The 23039-nt window shown below is 39.4% G+C and overlaps 1 protein-coding gene across 1 annotated transcript in view; it reads right to left on the bottom strand.

Moving 5' to 3' along the window:
* itga9 (integrin, alpha 9) overlaps nt 1-23039 on the bottom strand; it is a 120620-nt gene that overhangs the window by 12403 nt on the left and 85178 nt on the right. The window contains exons 18-26 of the mRNA XM_062058393.1: nt 21955-22102; nt 14734-14820; nt 14557-14636; nt 10628-10711; nt 10164-10272; nt 9980-10087; nt 4906-5031; nt 4685-4804; nt 4514-4609 (exon numbers count right to left, since the gene is read on the bottom strand). Of these exons, the coding sequence (XP_061914377.1) occupies nt 4514-4609; nt 4685-4804; nt 4906-5031; nt 9980-10087; nt 10164-10272; nt 10628-10711; nt 14557-14636; nt 14734-14820; nt 21955-22102 (958 nt within the window). The remainder of the gene's footprint in view (nt 1-4513; nt 4610-4684; nt 4805-4905; nt 5032-9979; nt 10088-10163; nt 10273-10627; nt 10712-14556; nt 14637-14733; nt 14821-21954; nt 22103-23039) is intronic.

Below are 23039 nucleotides of genomic sequence, written 5' to 3'. Positions count from 1 at the left end.
GATATGTTTGTGCACGAATCATTGCTTTAATGTATTTACACTAAATTAGCCCCACTTGACTGAAACATGGCATTCCTCTGCAGTAATACTAACCATGTGTTTATATCAGAAAGCAGGCCTCCAACACTGTTAAGAGCGTACATTAGCTTTATGAGATATATTTATGCAAAAAGAAAAAAAATTGGTCTTGGACGAATGCAAATGTTCCACAATTAGTGAGTGTAAATACGAGGAACCACGTCATTGAAATAGAGTTGAGTGGGCTTTGAAGTAAAACGTGGTGTGAGACAGAACCCAGAATAAAGATAATCGCTGTGTTGAATAGTTTCCCACATTAACACCTTCACCCAGCTCGCGGCGCTGGAATTCAACAACTGTTTTGGCCAGATCAACGCTCCCTTGGACATTGTAGAAATGTAACGTTTGTACAAAACTTGTAATTCAGGGGTGTCAAACTCATTTTAGCTCAGGGGCCGCATGGAAGGAAAATCTGTGCACACGCGGGCCGGGCTATTAAAATGATGGCATTAAAACTAAAAAATAAAGACAAGTTCAGATTGTATTGTTTGTCTTACTTTGGCCAAAAATAGAACAAACGCATTCTGAAGATATTACAATACAAATATAGAAAAAAGTACCGGCAGCGGTACAGTTTAGATCTATGAAAGAAAGAAGAAAGTGAATTAATGTTTATAACTGAATAAATTTACATATGCATAAAAATTTGTTTTCTTTTGTATTATTTTTTTTAATGAATTAAGTAACATTTATGAAAACCTTTTTCCAAAACACAATATAGAATGTGAGATATAACAGGATAATGCATATAATTATAATTTGTTTTCAAAACGGTTACAAAAAAGTGTGACCCCAAAAATTTACTGTGGGACCCCATTTTTATGACTTGATGGGGTCCCTGGGACCCCATTTTGAAAATTCCTAGCGCCAACACTGATGGGAGTATTGGTGCGTGCAAAACAGCAGCAGAAGGCTGTTGTCTCCGGCCCGGTTCTAATACTAATCAAATATCATCCCGGGGGCCATAGATAATTAATTTGCGGGCTGGATCTGGCCCGCAGGCCTTGACCTTGACACCTCCTGTTGTAATTGATTTATGACTGAGGAATGATTAGAAACACACAAATCAGAGTTTGAGTGTGTTCACTAAAAACCCTAGGTGGTGTCTGGAGGTCAGCGTCAGGGTCAGAAAGGCTACCTTTTGGTCACTAAATGAATCAAAGAAGCAATTCTACATAGAGGATGCTCAATTTAATCATCATGTGCTGAGTCATTCAATCAGCCAGTAACCAACAGTGTGTGTGTGAGCGGGGTGTCCTTGAACCCAGTTGAGGAACCCAGTAGGAGTAGGACCCCAGCTGTTCCCTGCAGGACTCAGCACACTGATGTCTGACAACGGACTTCAAATATAAGTATAAAGTTCAGAACAACATAAGTGTGTGTGGGGGTCATCAATGCAAAAGGGTCAGTTCGCTCAAAAGACTTGCCATAACATGAATATATTTTTTTCCTGATATTTTCCAGAGACTTCCAAAGCCACAAACCTCACTGTGAACATTTCTTATTGGAGTTGAAACAAACCACATTTTCACCCCCCAAAAAAACAAAAAACTATTTTGGAGTAAAACTCAAACGAAAGCGTGGAAAACTACTGGACACAGCATTAGGTACACCTGCGCTGTCAGAGAGGTAATAATGTCATTGTTTCCCATAAATGTATTTATTTACCTGTTTGCCCTTGCTCTTACTGTGGGCTCTTAAGGCCTCATTCATAAACGTCTGCGTGGATTCCAACGTAAAACATTGAGTAAGCACAAACCTCAGAATGTACGTAGGGTTAAAAAAAAAAAAATCAGACTTATAAAACCAAAGTCTAAGGCAGGGGTGCCCAAACTACGAACAACGGGCCAGATCCGGCCCGCCAGCGTCCAAAATCTGGCCCGCGGAAAAGCCCAGGTAATTTTTTATTTATTTACTTATTTTTTAATTGTAATTTTTTAAAATCTGTCCTTTCTAATCCCTTTTCTACCGCTTGTTACTCTCGGTGTCTCTTAGCTGTTCAGGCGAATAATATTGTCTAAAAATGCAATTTACCATCGCACTCGGAATACATACATACATATATATACACACACATATATATATATATATATATATATATATGTATATATATATATATATATATATATATATATATATATATATATATATATATATATATATACCCACACACATGTATATATATATATATATATATATATATATACACACACACACACACATGTATATATATATATATACATATATATACTGTATATATATATATACAGTCCGTCCCCCAGCCAAATTTTCTTAACCCAATGCAGCCCCCAGAGTAGAGATGTCCGATACATTTTAAAGCATTTATCGGCCGATAATATCGGCCGATAAATGCTTTAAAATGTAATATCGGAAATTATCGGTATCGTTTTTTTAAATTATCGGTATCGTTTTTTTATTTATTTATTTTTATTTTGTATTTTTATTAAATACACTTAAAATTAGTGCACCAACCCAAAAAACCTCCCTCCCCCATTTACACTCATTTACACTCACACAAAAGGGTTGTTTCTTTCTGTTATTAATATTCTGGTTCCTACATTATATATCAATATATATCAATACAGTCTGCAAGGGATACAGTCCGTAAGCACACATGATTGTGCGTGCTGCTGGTCCACTAATAGTACTAACCTTTAACAGTTAATTTTACTCATTTTCATTAATTACTATTTTCTATGTACCGTATTATTCGGAGTATAAGTCGCACCTGCCGAAAATGTATATTAAAGAAGGAAAAAACCATATATAAGTCGCACTGGAGTATAAGTCGCATTTTTTGGGGAAATTTATTTGATAAAACCCAACACCAAGAATAGACATTTGAAAGGCAATTTAAAATAAATAAAGAATAGTGAACAACAGGCTGAATAAGTGTACGTTATATGACGCATAAATAACCAACCGAGAAAGTGCCTGGTATGTTAACGTGACATATTATGGTAAGAGTCATTCAAGTAACTATACCATATAGAGCATGCTATACGTTTACCAAACAATCTGTCACTCCTAATCGCTAAATCCCATGAAATCTTATACGTCTAGTCTCTTACGTGAATGAGCTAAATAATATTATTTGATATTTCACGGTAATGTGCTAATAATTTCACACATAAGTCGCTCCTGAGTATAAGTCGCACCCCCGGCCAAACTATGAAAAAAACTGAGACTTATAGTCCGAAAAATACGGTAACTGTTTTTATATTGTTTTACTTTTTTTTTTATTCAAGAAAATGTTTTTAATTTATTCATCTTATTTTATTTTATTAATTTTTAAAAAAAGGACCTTATCTTCACCACACCTGGTTGTCCAAATCAGGCATAATGTGTTAATTCCACGACTGTATATATCGGTATCGGTTGATATCGGTATCGGTAATTAAGAGTTGGACAATATCGGAATATCGGATATCGGCAAAAAGCCATTATTGGACATCCCTACCCCCGAGTCAAAATGTTTGTGGACCCCTGGTCTAAGGGCCTGATCTATTGTACTAAAGGTTTGCATGTAACGCGTACAAACTTGATTGCACACACAAAACTGATCTACTAAGTTTCGGCACGAAGGATTGTGTCTTATAAGTGAGCAAAATAAGCAGCGCAATCCATTTGGCGTGTAGGAATATGCTGATTATCAGAACGCCCACAATACTGGGAGGACAGGATGCAAATAAAAATATTTAGCGCTCGCAATGTGATTTAACAAGACTAAAACTGTTCTGCCGACGCTATTTTACGTCCTTATTTAGCGCATCTGAAATCTGCATGCAAACTGGCACAGTTAAACACAACAATGTGAGAAGGAAGGGGATCACACTTCTACGTCAGATGGACAGTTCATGAATCTTTTGTCCTTAAGTGTCTGTGTCAACATATTTGAACTGTCAGAAATAAAATTATCAGACATATCTATTCAGCAATATAATTTTATAATTGTATAGCTACTATGTGATTTAAGGGGTTGATTAAACCAACCTGTTGTCTATAGATGGCATAAATTATTCATGTTTAAGATTCAAGATTAAAGATACCAATGATTGTCACACACACACTAGATGTGGTGAAATTTGTCCTCTGCATTTGACCCAACCCCTTGGGGAGCAGTGGGCAGCAGCGGTGCCGCGCCCGGGAATGTGCTGCTACTTCAACAACATTGCACACACGTTGGAGAGCATGATAACATGAATGTGGAGGGAAATGAGTGTTTCCATTAGCAGATCATGCCGATAGTATAAGCAAAAACCTCATTTAAATATGGCGGTTTGCACCACTTTTGCACTTGTTGTCATCAATTGTACACACAGTCTTAGTAGATCAAACGCAACACACCGACTAATACTACTTGCAATTTTATGGTTTGCACACTCTTAGTAGATCAGGCCCAAGAAGTACTCACAGAGATGTCTTCTGGCAGGCCTTTTGGCACCTCCACAGTCCTGTCATTCACTTGTATGTGGCCCCGTGCCACTAACTGGATCACAGAAGAAGAGTCCTGCAGAATTGTGATTGGATTACGTCAGGAGGTCAAAACATCACGCAATTGGACACTCTTGCTGTGGTCACGCACCCTTTTCAGTATTTCCGTATTGAGCAGAAGTTTGGTGTCTATACTCAAAGCTTCTTCTTTGAGCTGCGGACCTAAGCTGCAGGAGATGGTCATGCACGCTCTCCCCGGCCTGTCACAGTCCTGGGTGAAAGAAACCGTGCAAGAAGAATTATTAGTGCACCTCGTCACTCTGATTATTGATTGGGAGTCACAAGTGCAACGTCAGCTCCGTGCATAGTTACCAAGACTTTACGGCCTGTTTTGGTAAAGAAGGCGAATATGGAGTGGAAGATGCTCTCTCGGTCCTGCGGGATGAAGCAGGGTGTCGGGTTCCTGTGTGGGGTGCAGTTTCCTCGGCCGTCTGCCACCTGAAACGAGCCGGGAACGGAGAAAGAGTTATGGATTTTACAATTAAAGGCCTGCTGAAACCCACTACTACCGACCACGCAGTCTGATAGTTTATATATCAAGGATGGAATCTTAACATTGCAACACATGCCAATACGGCCGGGTTAACTTATAAAGTGCAATTTTAAATTTCCCGCGAAACTTCCGGTTGAAAACGTCTAGGTATGATGACGTTTGCGCGTGACGTCGATGGTTGAAACGCAAGTATTCGGACACATTGTATCCCAATACAAAAAGCTCTGTTTTCATCGCAAAATTCCACAGTATTCTGGACATCTGTGTTGGTGAATCTTTTGCAATTTGTTTAATGAACAATGAAGACTGCAAAGAAGAAAGCTGTAGGTGGGATCGGTGTATTAGCGGCTGGCTGCAGCAACACAACTAGGAGGACTTTGACTTGGATAGCAGACGCGCTATCCGACGCTAGCCGCCGACCGCATCGATGATCGGGTGAAGTCCTTCGTCGCGCCGTCGATCGCTGGAACGCAGGTGAGCACGGGTGTTGAAGAGCAGATGAGGGCTGGCGTAGGTGGAGCGCTAATGTTTTTATCATAGCTCTGACGAGGTCCTGTAGCTAAGTTAGCTTCAATGGCGTCGTTAGCAACAGCATTGCTGGGCTTCGACAGGCGGCATAGCATTAACCGTGTAGTTACAGGTCCAGTGTTTGGTTCGGTGTCTCCTGATAGTAGTATTGTTGATCTTCTGTCTATCCTTCCAGTCAGGGGCTTATTTCTTTTGTTTCTATCTGCATTTAAGCACAATGCTATCACGTTAGCTCCGTAGCTAAGGTGCTTCACCGATGTATTGTCGTGGAGATAAAAGTCACTGTGAATGTCCATTTCGCGCTCTCGACTCTCATTTTCAAGAGGATATAGTATCCTAGGTGGTTTAAAATACAAATCCGGGATCCACAATAGAAAAAGGAGAAAGTGTGGAATCCAATGAGCCCTTTTACCTAAGTTAGGGTCAGAGCGAAAAAAGATACGTCCTGCACTGCACTCTAGTCTTCACTCTCAAGTTCCTCATCCACGAATCTTTCATCCTCGCTCAAATTAATGGGGTAATCGTCGCTTTCTCGGTCCGAATCGCTCTCGCTGCTGGTGTAAACAATGGGGAAATGTGAGGAGCCCTTCAACCTGCGACGTCACGCTACTTCCGGTACAGGCAAGGCTTTTTTTATCAGCGACCAAAAGTTGCGAACTTTATCGTCGATGTTCTCTACTAAATCCTTTCAGCAAAAATATGGCAATATCGCAAAATGATCAAGTATGACACATAGAATGGATCTGCTATCCCCGTTTAAATAAAAAAATGTCATTTCAGTAGGCCTTTAACATCATGCGAAATTGATAAGAGAGGTGGCATTGATGTGTAAAAGTGCACAAATTGTTGATTTAACGCAACTAAAAAATAGAGACAAAGGCTTCTATGACCTAAAATGATCCAACTTAATTATTATTCCTGGTGGAAGTTCTCCCAAACAAAAAGCTGCACCCCTCCCTAACTGATTTTTCATATGGAGCGATTTAGAGGTGGCTGGTTTACAGCTCAGCATCCTCCCCTCGAGGGAATACTTCCCCTTTACCCTCTCCTCAGTCTGACCTGAAGCTTGGGAGGTGGAAATCAGTCCCGGTCAGGGGTCAGACATTTAAAATTGAAGGCACTTTTCAAGCAATTTTAATCAATGTACCAGATTCTGACTTATACTAAAGTCTTATTTTCATGTAATCTCGGCATGCACACAACACTGACGTGCGACATGCAGTGACAAAAGTGCTGCTAAAACTAAGTTTTTGTATGCACTCTTTGAATCGATTGGAGAGTGTGCAGGTGTACTTAATGTTGTGACTGGGTGAATCAATAGGTCACAGGTGTCAAACTCAAGGCCCGGGGGTCAGATTGGGCCTGTCACCTCAATTAATGTGGCCCGCCATATCATTTAAATGGCCTGCCATGTCATCCAACTCAATTAGGTGGCCTGCCACATTGTTAAAGCTTGCCTGCCACATTCTTTAATGTGGCCTGCTACATCGTTTTATGCGATCAGCCAAGTAATTTTTTTGTGGCCATATTTATGTGGCCTAAAAAGGCTGAGGGAAAAAAGTTTTTTTGTATTACTACTTTCAATTTTGGAATACAAATGTACTGCATGCATCTGCATATGTTCAACACTTAAATAATATCTGAACATTAATCAAGATGTTCCAAGCATTTTTTTGGGTTATCAAAAATAAATACTTAAATCTGTCAACTTGATTTAGAATTTCAAAGCAAGTTATCCATTAATCTGCGAGTAAACAATATAATACAACAGTTTTCTTTGTAAATTGTTACAAACAGCCTTCAGAGGGCAGCTATAATTGCAACGTGGCCCTCAGTAAAAACAAGTTTGACACCCCTGCAATAGGTGAAACTCAAAACAATTAGAATATTGTGTTAAAGTTCATTCATTTCAGCAATTTAATTTCAAATGTGAAACGAATATGCGATATAAAGTGAAATCTGTCAAGCTTTTAGTTGTTATAATGTTGATGATCGTGGTTTACAGTTTTTGAAAACTAAAAACTGTTTTCATAAGCTATGCTGGCATGTTGGAGTGTTTGTGATTCCAAAGATGCGGAGGACCTCAGACAGGGTGCAGGTAAACACACAAGGCAAAAACAACACAACTTGGTTGCAAGCTTAGCATGAAGATTACCATAGTGAAAACGTAGGTAGAGTTAAAGGAACAACACCAACACAGCACAGAGGACCAGCGAGGAACACCGGGTGACACTGGCATTTTAATCTCTCTGATTAACGATCACAGGCAGGTGGGTCTCGTGAAGCAGGTGCTTACAATCAGGGCTCCTAGCAACCAAACGTTACCAAGAAGCCCTGAAAACAGAAACTAAATCACAACCATAGAACTAAACACAAACTTAAGGACTCAATACAACAAAACAAGACAGTCCATGGCCAGTAGTTACAGGTCATGACACTATAAGCCATAATCGTCAAAATATTATCAAAAGAAGTCTTGAAATATCTTGCATGCTATGAGCCTATGTCATATACTAGTTTCACCTTGTAAGTCTAATTGCTGGTATAAACGAACCTTTGCACGACATTGTAATATTTTTGAGTTTCACCTGTATTAAGTATGTTTTTGACCATATCTGGAAACAAAATTAAGATATATATACATATTATTATATTTAACAGTGTACATTTTAAAAAGATACAATATGATAATTTTGGAGAGAGTGGAGTGTGGTTTCATTTGCAATCTGGGAACGCCTTAAGAATAGAACATCTTGAAGACAGACTTAAAAAAAACAGGTAGTAAAAGTGAAAAAAAAAAAAAAAAGGCCAAAGAAACACCTTTTTAATCAGGCTTTTTACTAATCATCTGTTTAAATTTTTTATTTTGTTGTTTATTATCTTCCATCCATCCATCCATTTGCTACCGCTTGTCCCTTTTTTGGGGTCGCCGGGGTGCTGGAACCTATCTCAGCTGCATCATTAATATTTCTACTATTATTATCTCAATGTTTTGTTTTTACTAACTTATTAATTTAGTATTTATTTCATTTATATTTAAATTTTTACATATATTATCATATGTTTTATATTGTGTGTGTGTGTGTGTGTGTGTATATATATATATATATATATATATATATAAAATTGTTTTTTTAAAATGGCATTAATTATAGTTATTATCCAGTGTGGATGCCTCAAACGTGGCGTTTTTTCTCAAATCCTCAGCGTCATGCCATGTTTTGTTTTTGTTTTGTTATTGTCAACAGTGCTGTGTGTGTGTGTGTGTGTGTGTGTGTGTGTGTGTGTGTGTGTGTGTGTGTGCGTGCGTGTGAATGTGTGTGTGTGAATGCGTGTGTGTATGTTTTCTTCTCTTCTTCTATTATTGTTATTTTTGTTTGTTTGTTTTGTATAGCACTTTGTGTTTACCTGTGCATGAAAAGTGTTGTATAAATAAAGTTTGATATGAAATAAGTGCCAGCTGAGAAAAACATATTTTTTGTAAAAAAATATAAAGACATCCATCCATCCATCCATCCATTTCTACCGCTTGTCCCTTTTGGGGTCGTAGAGATATTTAATCTTATTAAGATTTTCACTTTGTCATGTGAGATGTCGGGCTAATATTGACGCATCAATGAACACATGGATGCCCATTTTTTAAACTTCCTGTTGCCACCCAGTACGTCCGACCGCACACTTTTACTTCATGGCTTTATCCTGCCACTGCTGCTCTGATGATTCATCGCCCCTAAACATGGTGGATTCTCCCCCCCAGGAAAACAGTATTTATACGTCAAATAAGCAGGATTGAAGGATTTTGTAGAGTAAACCAAGAACATATGAGGCGGGAGCTCGGAACATGTGTGTCATCATCCAAACAAATGAATAAGCAGGAATATATGACATCAAACATCAAATACTGTCTGGTGCACTTCACAGCTTTTTGATATGTGCTCCCAGGCTGGGCATGGTGTGGCGCAGTAGTAGCTGCTCCACAGGTGTCCCTTTCCCATTCCGTGCAAACTGCCTGATCCCTTAAAAGTGATTCCAGATGGGCTCAAGGAGGGTGGGATATAGTCAACCCCGTCCGCCCATTCATAGTAAACACAATTAACAGCTTGAGCTCCCCCATGAGCTACCTCAATGAAAGGGCCACCTCAAGGGTTAAGAAAATAGCCAAACCCACTGGGAATATTGTGTTTCTATATCTAAACGCAAAATGTTGTGAAACAAAATGCTTGGCTGGCTTCGGTAGCAACGTCAACACCAGGGTCTCTGCCCCTCACACAACGTCCCCCGTCGGAAGCCGTGGCGCTAAAGAACTAAAAATGTGACTGAATAAACAAATGAACAATCGTTTGGTCTGGAAATGTCGCTATCCACCTGCGTCTCAACCACGTGGAACATGTCCGCTCCGTTGCCAGCAAGTCGGTTGGGGATCCTGATGTCCACAGTGGAGCCTGGCAGCCGGCTGGGCCCGTTGTTTATCACCTGGAACACACATGCAAAGAAGATAATATAATACATACCGACAACTGAATGTGTGTGTCGACACTGCCTCCCTTACCTGGAAAGTGAGATTGAGAGGCTGAAAGTCGCACTCCATGTCTTCTATCTGCATGAAGCGCGACGAGTCAATGGAGTTTCCATACACAAAGGAGCTAGGTGTCACCATGCTGCAGAAGTAATGTTAAAGTTGGTGATTTAGAGTGGTATTAGCCCTATGTGAGCATCCCTGTAGTAGTTGAGATAAGAGCCAGATGTGCTCCGACGCCTCCCTTCCCCTCACAGACAACAGACACAGCAGCTTATCAGATGTCAAAGTTCTGGTGGATTTGGACTGTTTAACATCTCTCTCCCTTTCGCTCGGTGATAAAACATTCCCGGATATGCCTTTCATGTTGATGCGCTCCTCCAGTGGGACGACTCTTCTGAGACCCAACAGACGGGCACTCAATGGCTCTTCTAGGCATCGTTTGTACACTAGAATGTGTGTGTGTGTGTGTGTGTGTGTGTGTTTAAAGCTCTTACCCAGTAATAGTTGTGTCTGTCTCATGAACAAGAGGGATGGAGATGTCTAAAGTGTTGTCAGAGAGTTTGTGCTCAGGGTTGGCGCTGCAACAAATAAAGAACTATTTCAAACCAATTCTAATTATACCCAAAAGACAAAACATTCAGGACAATCAAATCTAATTTGCAGTTTGGGGATGTGTAGAACTTCATTGCACCATGATTAGAGATATCTCAATCAATATTTTTGGCCTACGATCCCAAATTGATTTTTTTGGCCTGAGAGCCGATCTGAGTCCTGATCTGATACTTTGACTATAGATTAAAGAACTGAAAATGAAAAGTAACTAAGGTAAACACAATAAAAAAAAAATCATGAAGTGCACCTTATTAAATGTAGAATTTGCAGTATTGTTTGAAATCCGATGATGTATTACTTTTTTGGCACTGAATTTGACATACATAAATATATATTTTTTTAACAAAATGGGCATCGGCAAGCGAGTCCACAATAAAAACTGTCGAAATTGCAGACAAGGCAGTTCTAAAAGACCCGGGGTGTCAAACTCATTTTAGCTCAGGGGCCGCATGGAGGAAAATCTGTGCACACGCGGTCCGGACTATTAAAATCATGGCATTAAAACTAACAAATAAAGACAACTTCAGATTGTTTTCTTTGTCTTACTTTGGCCAAAAATAGAACAAACACATTCTGAAAATATTACAATGACAATATAAAAATAGAACAGAAAAAAATCCCGGCAGCGGTACAGTTTAGATCCATGAAGGAAAGAAGAAAGTGAATGAATGTTTATAACTGAATACATTTACATATGCATAAAAATGTGTTTTCTTTTGTATTATTTTTTTTTAATGAATTAAGTAACATTTATGACAACTTTTTTCCAAAACACAATATAGAATAGGAAATACAACAGGATAATGCATACATTTATAATTTGTTTTCAAAACGGTTATAAAAAAGTGGGACCCCAAAAATGTATTGTGGGACCCCATTTTTATGACTTGATGTGGTCCCTGGGACCCCATTTAGAAAATTCCTAGCGCCAATACTGATGGAGTATTGCTGCATGCAAAACAGCAGCAGGCGGCCGTTGCCTGCGGGCCCGTTCTAATACTAATCAAATATCATCCCGGGGGCCATAGATTATTCATTCTAGACTAGATCCACCTCCACTAAAATAATTTATAAAAATACAAACTTAAATCAATCGACGAGATCGGGATCTAGGGTTGACTGTCTGGTCCCATTCAGAAAAAGTACTTTTGGGCAATCAGTTTTCTTTTCGCTCGTCACACTTATGGAACACAATACCAAGTAACGTATGAGACGTACAAACTCTTACTTCTGTCATTACGCACCTGAACTGTGGTTACTTCAAAATGAATCTTGAAATATATTATCACATGTAACTGATGTGAGTGATAAGTGTATTTTTAATTGTGTTTTTCGGGTGGGGAGTTGCTGGTTATAAACCAGGTCTTGTGACTTTGTCTGCTTACATACACTTTGATATATACTGTAGATAGATAGACAGATTGTATTTTATTGATTCCTTCAGGAGAGTTCCCTCAGGAAAATTAAAATGTATGCCATGTTGTGAAATAGGCATACATAATCACAACTATGTATGCTAACCTGTGCAATAATACTTGCACACACGTGTCCATGTGTGCAAAATAATTGCAATAGGGCAATGAGCAATCTACACCAGCACTTTACAAACCTGTGAATCAGCATTTTTTAACAGACAATGTTTTTTTCCTCTTGTATATCTTAACAATCAAGCACTTTATTACTTAAGTACTCTTATACTTAAATCTGACTTTCTATGGTCATTAATTGCTGGTCTGTCATTAGTAATTTGGTTTATTGTTTCATTTTTTTCAGTCCTAGTGGACTTTCTAATATTATTGTTTTATTGCTGTATATAGCCTTGTTATCCTGTTGTTCGGTGCAGTCCTGTTCTTTTACGTTTGGCATTAATTATAACAGGGACGAAAGATGGAAATTAGCCACTAGCTACAATCTTGCAGATTTACACTTGTGTGTTCATCAATATGTACAGTCCCTGTTTGAAAAATAAAGTCAAAGTAAAAATAATAAAAACAAAGTGGCTAGACCCTCTCCATCAAACCTAATAACCAGGTTAGAAATCTAGGGGTAATAACGGACTCAGACTTGAACTTTAACAGCCACACTAAGTCAATAACATTAGCAGCTTTTTACCACCTGAAAATTACTGCCAACATCAGACTTAGAAAGACTAATCCATGCCTTTGTCTCCAGCAGGTTAGACAACTGCATTGGCCTTCTCACTGGACTCTGTAAACGAGCTGTAAAGCAGTTGCAGTACATCCAGAATGCTGCTGCTCGAGTTCTGACTAGAATCAGGAAATGCAACCATATTAGTCCAGGTCACTGCAATGGCTTCCTGTTGCTCAGAGAATCATCTTTAAAACAGCTCTCCTCATGTACAAGTCTTGTTATGGTCTTGTGCCAAAGTATATCTCTGACATGTTAGAACCATATGAACCATCTAAGGGAGTGGTCACCTGCTGGTGCCCAGAGTCAGGACCAAACATTGTGAAACTGTGTTTCATTTTTATGCTCCTAAAATCCGGAATAATCTACCTGTAGATGTGAGACAAGCCTCAACATTGGCAATGTTCAAATCCAGGCTGCAAACACTTTTATTTAATTGTGCGTATGACAACTGAAAGTATTTTAACTACATTATTTGATTGATTTTAATTAATTATGATTCTTTTTATGAAGATTGTATTTTCTGATTTTAATTTGAATTATGATTTTAAAACTTTATTTTTTTTCCTTTTTTTTATTTATCTGTAAAACACTTTGAATTGCCTTGTGTACGAATTGTGCTCTATAAATAAAATTGCCTTGCCTTGCACAGTAACTAAACAAAACACAAACTACAAGTGGCTCTCATTTAAATCAATTGGGTTTTGCCCTTAAAACCTTCCTGTATCCAGAGACGTACTCCCTGACTTTGTAAAATATAAACAAAAACGCCAAAAAAGATTTTGTAATAATACGAACAACAAAAATAAAAATATAAATCTAATAACTTTAGTATCATTTATATACTGATTCTATGCTAGGTATGGATAGTATCGACATCTGGATCGATCACGCCCACTTTACATTGAAGCTTTAACGGTTAACCTATTGTGTCGTCCTGCTCGGTGTGTGTCTAGCATGCTTAGCTATTCCTTTTCCTCTTGTCCTCCAGTGATAATGTTACGTGGAAAAAATTTAGTTTATTTTCCGCCATGGTGGTGATGATCTTAGCGCCTTCACACTACCCATAGAGGACATGTTCGTTCACGCACTCTCTGAAATTCACGTACAGTACCTCCTGCATGTGTGCAACAAGGAATCCGTAAATGCAATTGTGTCTCCCTGAGCGTGCATCCCTTTTGAAGGATTTATTCACATGAGTACAGTCTTGAGCCAGGGACACAGCTGCGGTGAAAATCGGTTTGGCTCGACAGCTCATCAGCTGATAGCCGATCAGTTAAAAATGATAAATATCGGCACGCTCTCCGATCTCATGATCAGAACAATCATAATGAAAGATGATTCTCATATTAAGGGTCCACTCATGTTGTAAGATATAGTATTAGAAAATGCCTTCCAGTGTGATGCATGCCTCCTTAATAATGACACAAATCTAAACTTCACATTATTATCGTTGTAAAGGCAACGTTGATACAGCTCTTGTATTGGATTACATTACATACATCAGGGGTGTTCAAAGTCTGATCCAGGAGCCATAATATGGGGCCTGCATGTTTCTTTTTTGATTAGCCAGTGGCATATTTAAAAAAACACAACGTTTGGACAACTGTGGTCTGTGTCCCTAATGAAATGTCTGCCAAGGCCTTTTTCCCACCCAACATACCTCTTGGCTTGCACCAAAAACTGCAGTGTGTCATTTTCCCCAGAGAGTTGAGTTGTGTCAAAAAGGACTGCAAAATGATACTTGGGAAGAGAAATGAGTAGAAATGAGTTTTCTTATTTTTTTTTTACTGTGCACAGCGGGGGTAAAAATACAACATCGGCTTGCTTGGAGCCATACCTTGGTCTGCGCTCTCATGAAGGGAAATCCCACGCTGCACTTGAGGAAATCCAAGTCGACGAGTTCACAGGAAATACCCTTCTCTTCCTGCAAAAAGACAGATAGCGCGAGTAAGTTTAGGGGAGACAGACGGACAGGAGACGCGGTCGGTGACGTGGGAGTCGCAAAAAGGAAGGAAGACACAGCAGACAAAGCGCCGACTTTGACGACAATAATCAATTGTGATAAGTGTACAGGTGGACAAAGACTTCGGAAGGTGTGACAGAGTTGAGACACCACCTGCTGGCTCTCAATCTCAGAAGAAGCTAATCCCAAAAGTGTTTGATTGGGGTTGAGTTCACGGCTCTTGAGTGATTGATTAGGAGTTTAATACCTGCCTATGTAAAGTTCTATATTGTACAAAGCAGTGACGGCGCACACGCACAAATCTTAACGGGTGGGTAAGTTGGCCGAGCTCCAGGCCGTGTGTTTGGAAGCTTGTCTAAACAATATGGAGCTCCACCGGCTGCACTGTGTAAACATTCAAACCCGACCCTGCGAGGAGTACAGATTCTTTCAGCAATAGTTCACTGGGAGGCTGTGTTGTGGGAGCACTGACGAGGGCAGAGAGACACAACTGAACAAGCCCCCCCCCCGGAACATTCTGCAGGGGGTCAGCCATGGAGGATGTCTAAATACTCGGGTTGCTGCCAAGTTTTAACAAGCCTGTAGAGCATGCTTCCAACTATGCTGCAAGAGACAGAATAGTGGTGACATATTTAACAAGTAAACATCCATCTTCTATGTCATTCCCTTCTCTGGTTCTGCTGGTTCAGCAGGGTGTGGCTGTGCGCCTCCTGTTCATTGACTCAATTAAAACGAGCGGCGCTTCCCTTTTTTCCTGGCCCAAAGTGGACTGGGCCTGGGAGGCGGCTGGTAGTTGGGGGGCAATGATGGAATTTCCTCTATTTCCTGTATTCCTGTGTGCAAACACCGCCTATCCCGCGGGGCTGTGAAGAGTGCACGGTGGGGAATGCGTCCTGTTTACCCATCGTCCACCTGGCAGCGCTTGAGCGAGAGCAGGGCACAGACATGTGGCGTGAGGTGCCTCCTTGGGGAAAACAACGACCACGGTCTGTTTGTTCAGCACTTCTTCGCTTTCTGTCGCTTGTTTACTTTGGTCTGCCATGATAACACACACACACAATCACAAATGCCGGGGCATCCAAATGGTTTACTCCTCTTTAGTGTCATCCTAAACTTCTAATGACAATACACAGGTGGATGTACAGTTTGTACAGTATAAGGCAGGGGTGTCAAACGTATTAGCCGGATTAGGCGTAATGAGCTTGCCAAGTATAAAAATTAGCTGCTTTTTTTTTTAATGAAAGAAACTGCTGTTCTAAATCTGTCCACTAGATGTCACAATTGCAATTCTGTTAGGCAAGCAAACAGTTTATACCGGGGCCAAGCAAGAGGTACACAGTAAAGGGTGACTGTGGCTCCTCCTCCTCGACCCACATGAAACTGAAAACCTGCCGTTTTATGTCTTCTGCTTCGAACACATCGTCATTTGGCACCCTCCTTGCCCCAAAATGTCTCTGTCAAACACAACAAAAGTGAACTTAACCCTTTTGAATAGTTTTTACCTCTGTTTCTTACGGTTTGTTGACTTTGCACTGGATTGATACGTGGACATGACAAAGGGAGGTATTTGATACCTAGAAGAGTTTACATGTTGTGTTTTTTGTTCAATCCCAGAAAGACTGTGACTTAAAGTTTAATCCTGGCTTTGTCGATACACTGAGACAAAGTCTCAGCTCATTGTGTTTTTGAAGCTGCACCAATTTCCTCATAATTTTCAAGAAACTTGAAGTGTTTTGTTTATTTGTGATTTGTACGTTTTCATAATGTGCTTGTTCTATTTTTGGCTAAAATAAAACAAAGAAAACAACCAGGAGTTGTCTTTATTCTTGGGAATAGTTTTTCCTCCTTGCGGCCATTCTATTATATCTTTATAGAAATGACACGTTGATACAACTTATAGTAGTCAGTGTATCGCTTGGAAAGCAGTCAAAATGGTATTGTTATTCAATTTGGAAACTGTAAGGTCCACTCGCTTGTGTTGTCAGCAATTTAGACAATAATGGCTGAGTATTTTTCAAGCTGTACACTAACGACCCTAAAGTATATCCAATTTTAATTTCTACAGGACTGTCTTTGAAAAATATATCCTGTAATAATGACATGTGAGCAGTGCACTGTACTCACTTAGGTCTTATTCTCCCGTTTTTTGTGGAGGCGGATTTACCTTGACAACTTTTTTTGGCTCTGTGGAGCATTATTGTGAAGGCATTTGGAAGATCTTGTTCATCCAGGCTGTGCTTGTCATCGTGTATGCACGCTACAATGCGACTTTGTTGCACTTGTTATGTCGGCTGGCCACCCTGAAGTTGTGTGTGACGTTAAGAGTTCTGCTTAGGAGCCCACGACTGTTTGTGAAATTGTGATGTTTCAGGGGGGCCCGCCCTCTGTGCCCAACTTTTTCACTACAGAGAGGCCCACTCAAATATTAACACTGAATTAGTAATCTTGCTACAGTATTCAATTTCATCCCAGCAGGTACACGACATTAAAACAACGTTGAGAACTCGTTGAATTAGGTCCTGATGTTGAGCAACTCAAACATCACGTTGAAACAACATGCTTTTTGACTACGTTTATTCAATGTCAGGTTGTGACGTTGATTTGACCTTTGAAATTCGGTCATTTCCCAACCAACAACGTGGATCCAACGTCGGACAACAACGTGGTTTTGCAACGTTGTTTCAAAGTCCGTTGTATGCATATCTATAATCAACATTGTATCAATGTCTTGTGCCTGCTGGGATGGTACTTATATGCGGCATAAGAAAGGATCATGAATAAAGTTAAAGTCCCAACAATAGTCACACACATACTAGGTGTGGTGAAATGATCCTCTGCATTTGACCCATCCCCGTGTTCACCCCCAGGTAGGTGAGGGGAGCAGTGAGCAGTAGCGGTAGCCACGCTCGGGAATCATTTTTGGTAACTTAACCCTCAATTCGAACCCTTGAGCTTGTCTGTGTGCCAAGCAGGGAGGCAACGGGTCCCATTTATATAGTCTTTGGTATGACTCGGCCAGGGTTTGAACTCACGACCTTCCAGTCTCAGGGCGGACACTGAGCAGGTCTGATGAAGGAATGATGAACATTTACATACAATTATCCATCTATTTTTGTCCCTCCCGGGGTGGGTGTTGGCTGGAGCCTATGCCAGCTGCACTCGGGCGGAAGGCAAGGTACACCCTGGACAAGTCGCCAACTCGTCGCAGGGCCAACACAGACAGAAAAACATGCATTCACACTCACATTCACACACCAGGGCCAATTTAGTGATGTCAATCAAAATTATGTAGTTCTAAAATGAATAAACTATATTTATAATAAATATTTTTCTTAACTAAACTGTCAATAAATTCAAAGCGCAAATGAAAATAGCTTCACCACTTTAGTCAAAATTTCTGCGGGCCATACGGTACCACAGCTGAGAAACAGATATTTTTTGGGGGTCCAGTAGGGGGCGCTCGCGACCCAACAATGGGCCCCAGCCCTACAGTAAAGAAACGCTGTCTTCGATGAAGGCGTTCATTCGATGGGCAGATTGACGCACAGCCAGAATCTGTGCAACTGTGCAGCTTGGGAGATAGGATCCATACTGTACATTTAGCTTTACTTGGTTCCTCTGTTTCCAAATTAGTAGTACAATATGTTGTAGTGTTTTCTTTTGTCTAATTTATTATTTTTAGCCATAAATGGCCATGTTCGGCAATGTGTGTGTTTTTCAGTTATTTATCCACTAACCACGTTAAACCCTGATTCCGAACTAACAAAGGTCTTAACTCATTCTCTTTCTATGCCACATCAATGTGGAATGCGCTCCCAATAGGTATAAAAGAAAGGGCATCTCTATCCTCCTTCAAAACCGCAATAAAAGTTCACCTCCAGGCAGCTACAACCCTAAACTAACACCCTCCCCGGATTGCTAATAATCAAATGTAAACAATCAAATGCAGATACCTTTTCTTATGCCTTCTGATCTCTCTCTCTCTCTCTCTCTCTCTCTCTCTCTCTCTCTCTCTCTCTCTCTCTCTCTCTCTCTCTCTCTCTCTCTCTCTATCTCTCTCTCTATGTCCACTACTTGCTGTCCATATCCTGCCCCCCCCCCACACCCCTGATTGTAAATAATGTAAATAATTCAATGTGATTATCTTGTGTGATGACTGTATTATGATGATAGTATATATGATAGTATATATCTGTATCATGAATCAATTTAAGTGGACCCCGACTTAAACAAGTTGAAAAACTTATTCGGGTGTTACCATTTAGTGGTCAATTGTACGGAATATGTACTTCACTGTGCAACCTACTAATACAAGCCTCAATCAATCAATCAATCAAGTTCTTTAGTCTGTGTCAGATTCATGAAGAGATGTGACACTGCAGAAATTATTGCATGTGTGTTCTTAAAATAGTGCATGGAAGCTGCGTCTAATTAGGATAGCATCGCTGTCCAACTATGCATTTCATCGTGTCTTTGGATTAGACATAAATAATATTAGGGACAGACAGAGAGCATAGATTTAAGCCCTCTATTAACAAATAACTACGTAGACATTAGCATTAGTCACCTTTGTATAATGATCTATTTTTATTCAAAAATAAATACATGGTAATATATAGGTGTGACTTCAGCTCATCGAGTATGTGAATGATTAACGGCACAAGTAGGTTTTCTTTTTCTTTGGCTTTGTTGGTGTTATGAGAGATGCCAACACAAAAATGCAAAAAGGAAACGTGTAATCATAGCCAAAGTAGCAGAAATGGAACTTACTTACAAATTAAACATTTGTTAAGAGTCTTTAAAGGATGAGTAATTTTATTTTGTTTTACTTTAATTAAACAGTTTTGCTTCTACCACATTATTGAAGGAGACAACCATATTCAAAAAGTGCATAGAAAGGATTTGAAAACACATTTCAGTTGAGGTAAATATGAAATAATATTCTCTTATTTACATACTAGAAAAGCTACAGCTGAAGCATCTGCAGCCCCACAGGAGTCTTAGATTAAGATTAAAGATTAAAGTACCAATGATTGTCACACACACACTAGATGTGGTGAAATTTGTCCTCTGCATTTGTCCCATTCCCTTGGGGAGCAGTGGGCAGCAGCGGCGCCACGCCCGGCAATCATGTTGGTGATTTAACCCCCAACTCCAACCCTTTGTTGCTGAGTGCCAAGCAGGGAGGTTATGGGCAGAACTCCTCCAAGCAATTGGGCTTTCACAGTTTTCTGACAGCTTTCGTTGCAAGAACAACAGCCAGCTAGTCCCTCACTCTTAATTCTGAGGGGCGGACAAGTTCACGCTGGGTTTACTGGGGTATAATCCTCTGGGGAAACTGAGTTGGCCTCCACTTTGCAAAAAAGGGGATATGTCATCACCTTGGTCTTCTCTGGTAGTCATTAGAAATGTCTCCCAGCGCATTAAATCTGCTCTTCAGATTGTTTGTCACGTCATCATATTGTTGGCTTCCTGCTCCCTTTGTGCAGCAGGCCACCCTGGCAATCCGGTTCTCGAGGCCAGTGCTGGCAACCTGATAAACGACGTCAGCAGGGGGATATTAAATTAACTTTGGCGCTCCAGATCTGCTTTTCAGATATTCCCCCATAGCTCAGATTCTATTTGAATTTAATTTCACATTTATTGGAGGAAGTTATTTGATGTTATAGTGCTAGGAAGTTCACAGGGAAGATCTCATTCATCACTTGTCGTGGTTCTTCCGACTGGACGTCGTCCCATCAAGCTTCTAAAAAGCAAAGTGATGGGTTCTCTCACTCAGACCTTCTGGCTGCCTTTTCAAACCGACGTGAGCGGGGGCAGAGAACGCCACTGTGAAATCCATTTACATTTAAGACAATCTTTCCTCCAGCTTTCACAGGAGATGGAAGTGGGTTGCTTTTATTTTATAGGAGACATCACAAGGATTTTCCACAATGAAGAATAGCTGTAATCAATATTTGATGACGTGCCTGCATTCATTATATACAGTGGAACCTGGATTTTTAAACGCCTCTATTTACGGCCTTTTCAGTCAACAAACCTTTAGATTGAACCAAATAAGCCTCTGTGTGCGAACCATGTCTTGGCATAGGAACACTTCATTCATTTATTCATTCATTTTGTGTGTGGCTGGAAGCCTTATGGGGGCTGCCATTTCAATGATATCACTTCATCACTGCCCCTACATCACATCCTGTTTACATATTTGTGAGGTGTACACGGCAGCAGCTATAATAGCGCACGGATGGGCTCGCAAATAAGGGAGAAACGAGTCCACAATTGCAACCATTATGTAAAAAGAATGTTTATATGGTTGGTGACTTGGCCAAAAGGGGTTATATATCTTCGCAAGGACCAAGAGAAAGTGCGAAACCAGGTTGAAAAGCCGTTGCTGGTGTGGATATATATATATATATATATATATATATATATATATATATATATATATATATATATATATATATATATATATATATATATATATATATATATATATATATATATATATATGTGTATTTATACACGATAGTGTCTTCAAAGTGTGCATTTCCATCCATCTACCGCTGTATATATATATATATATATATATATATATATATATATATATATATATATATATATATATATATATATATATATATATATATATACATACATATATATACATACAGTATATATATTTATACTGTATGTATTTATACACGATAGTGTCTTCAAAGTGTGTATTTCCATCCATCCATCCATTTACTACCGCTTGTCCCTTTCGGGGTCGCGGGGGGGTGCTGGAGCCTTGTTTTTATAAAATAGGGACTTTTGTAGATATTCATGTTTACATTGTTTTTTTATGGGGAACTCTGCTTCACTATACAAACTTCTTGGTTTGGGAACCATATTCAGGAACCAATTTAGTTTGTAAATCGAGGTTCCACTGTAGTCTATTGCCTTGTGACTACAGAAAAATATTGGGACAACAAAATTGGCTGCGCTTGTAATTCCTCTCTGTCTGTCTTTTGTTAGCTACTGTCTGTCAACCTTTGAGTAAAATGAAAGATGGGACACAGAGTGATATGGACAACTGACAGGTGTGGAACTAACCTTCTGCCAGAAGTTGATATAGAAAACCTCTCGGGAGAAGTTGAGATAGATGTTGGTGTCGTAAGCGTCGTCACCGGCGTTAGCGATGGTCAGGTTCAACGAGACGTTCCTTACTCCTCCGAGGGCCAAATGGGGCTTGCTATGGGCCCTGATGGGAATAGAATGTAAACAATGTATCTCAGTGTATAAACAATTGTCCTGACAAATCTGTGCTATGTCAGACGCAAAGGAGAATTCGTTTTTAAATAAATATTTCTACAACAGGAAATCCTGCACATTCTAATGAGATCCAAAGTGAGAGCTATCAAAAATGTTGTTATAATAATGCCCATCGTAATTTACAATGTCAGAAAGATAAAGCAGGTTCAATTCATGAATTATTCTGTATTAATATTGTAATTGTATTGTTGGTGTTGTTGCAGGATGATAACAGCTCATAATAATAAACACATAATTGGATTAATACATCTCTGTTGGCATAATACATACATTTTAATACAACTCCTGAGTTGGATATTACTCATTAAGGCGGCTTTTCAATTAACTGCCAATTCCCCTATAGTTGCCGGGTGAGTGGTGTGCAAAAACATAATTACGGATTATGTTTTGGTACAGGGTAAAAAAAAACCCATGGCATTGACAAATTTGTCTGTCTGCAATCTTTTTTCATTAATGGAATCATGCAGTCTACCTCTGCATGTGCTTTAAAGTGATGGTTGTGCTACTCATGCGTGTTACAATTGCCATACTGTTGTTTACAATTTACTCATTGCCAGTATTAATGCTTGCTCAGCATTTCCTTAATACTAGTATTACAACATTGGTTCTGTTGCTGCTGGATGGTGCGATACACTTGATCATAAATGACCTTGTGGTAAAAGAGAAGTACGTTTTACTTTGCACTTTCTCATGTACTCCAAAATTATTGTTAAAGATTGAACATTAAATTGTTACACAGTGTATAATGATTTTTAAAAATATATTTATTTTTTAAAATAATAAAAAATAATTACATACATTTTCCATGTATAACATGTTTCCAATTTATGCCCTGTCCTCTTTATTGTTTAAGTAATAATGAAATG

The sequence above is a fragment of the Entelurus aequoreus genome, linkage group LG09 (assembly GCF_033978785.1).
Source record: "Entelurus aequoreus isolate RoL-2023_Sb linkage group LG09, RoL_Eaeq_v1.1, whole genome shotgun sequence".
Lineage (NCBI taxonomy): Eukaryota > Metazoa > Chordata > Actinopteri > Syngnathiformes > Syngnathidae > Entelurus > Entelurus aequoreus.
This window is presented reverse-complemented; position numbering and strand designations above follow the sequence as displayed.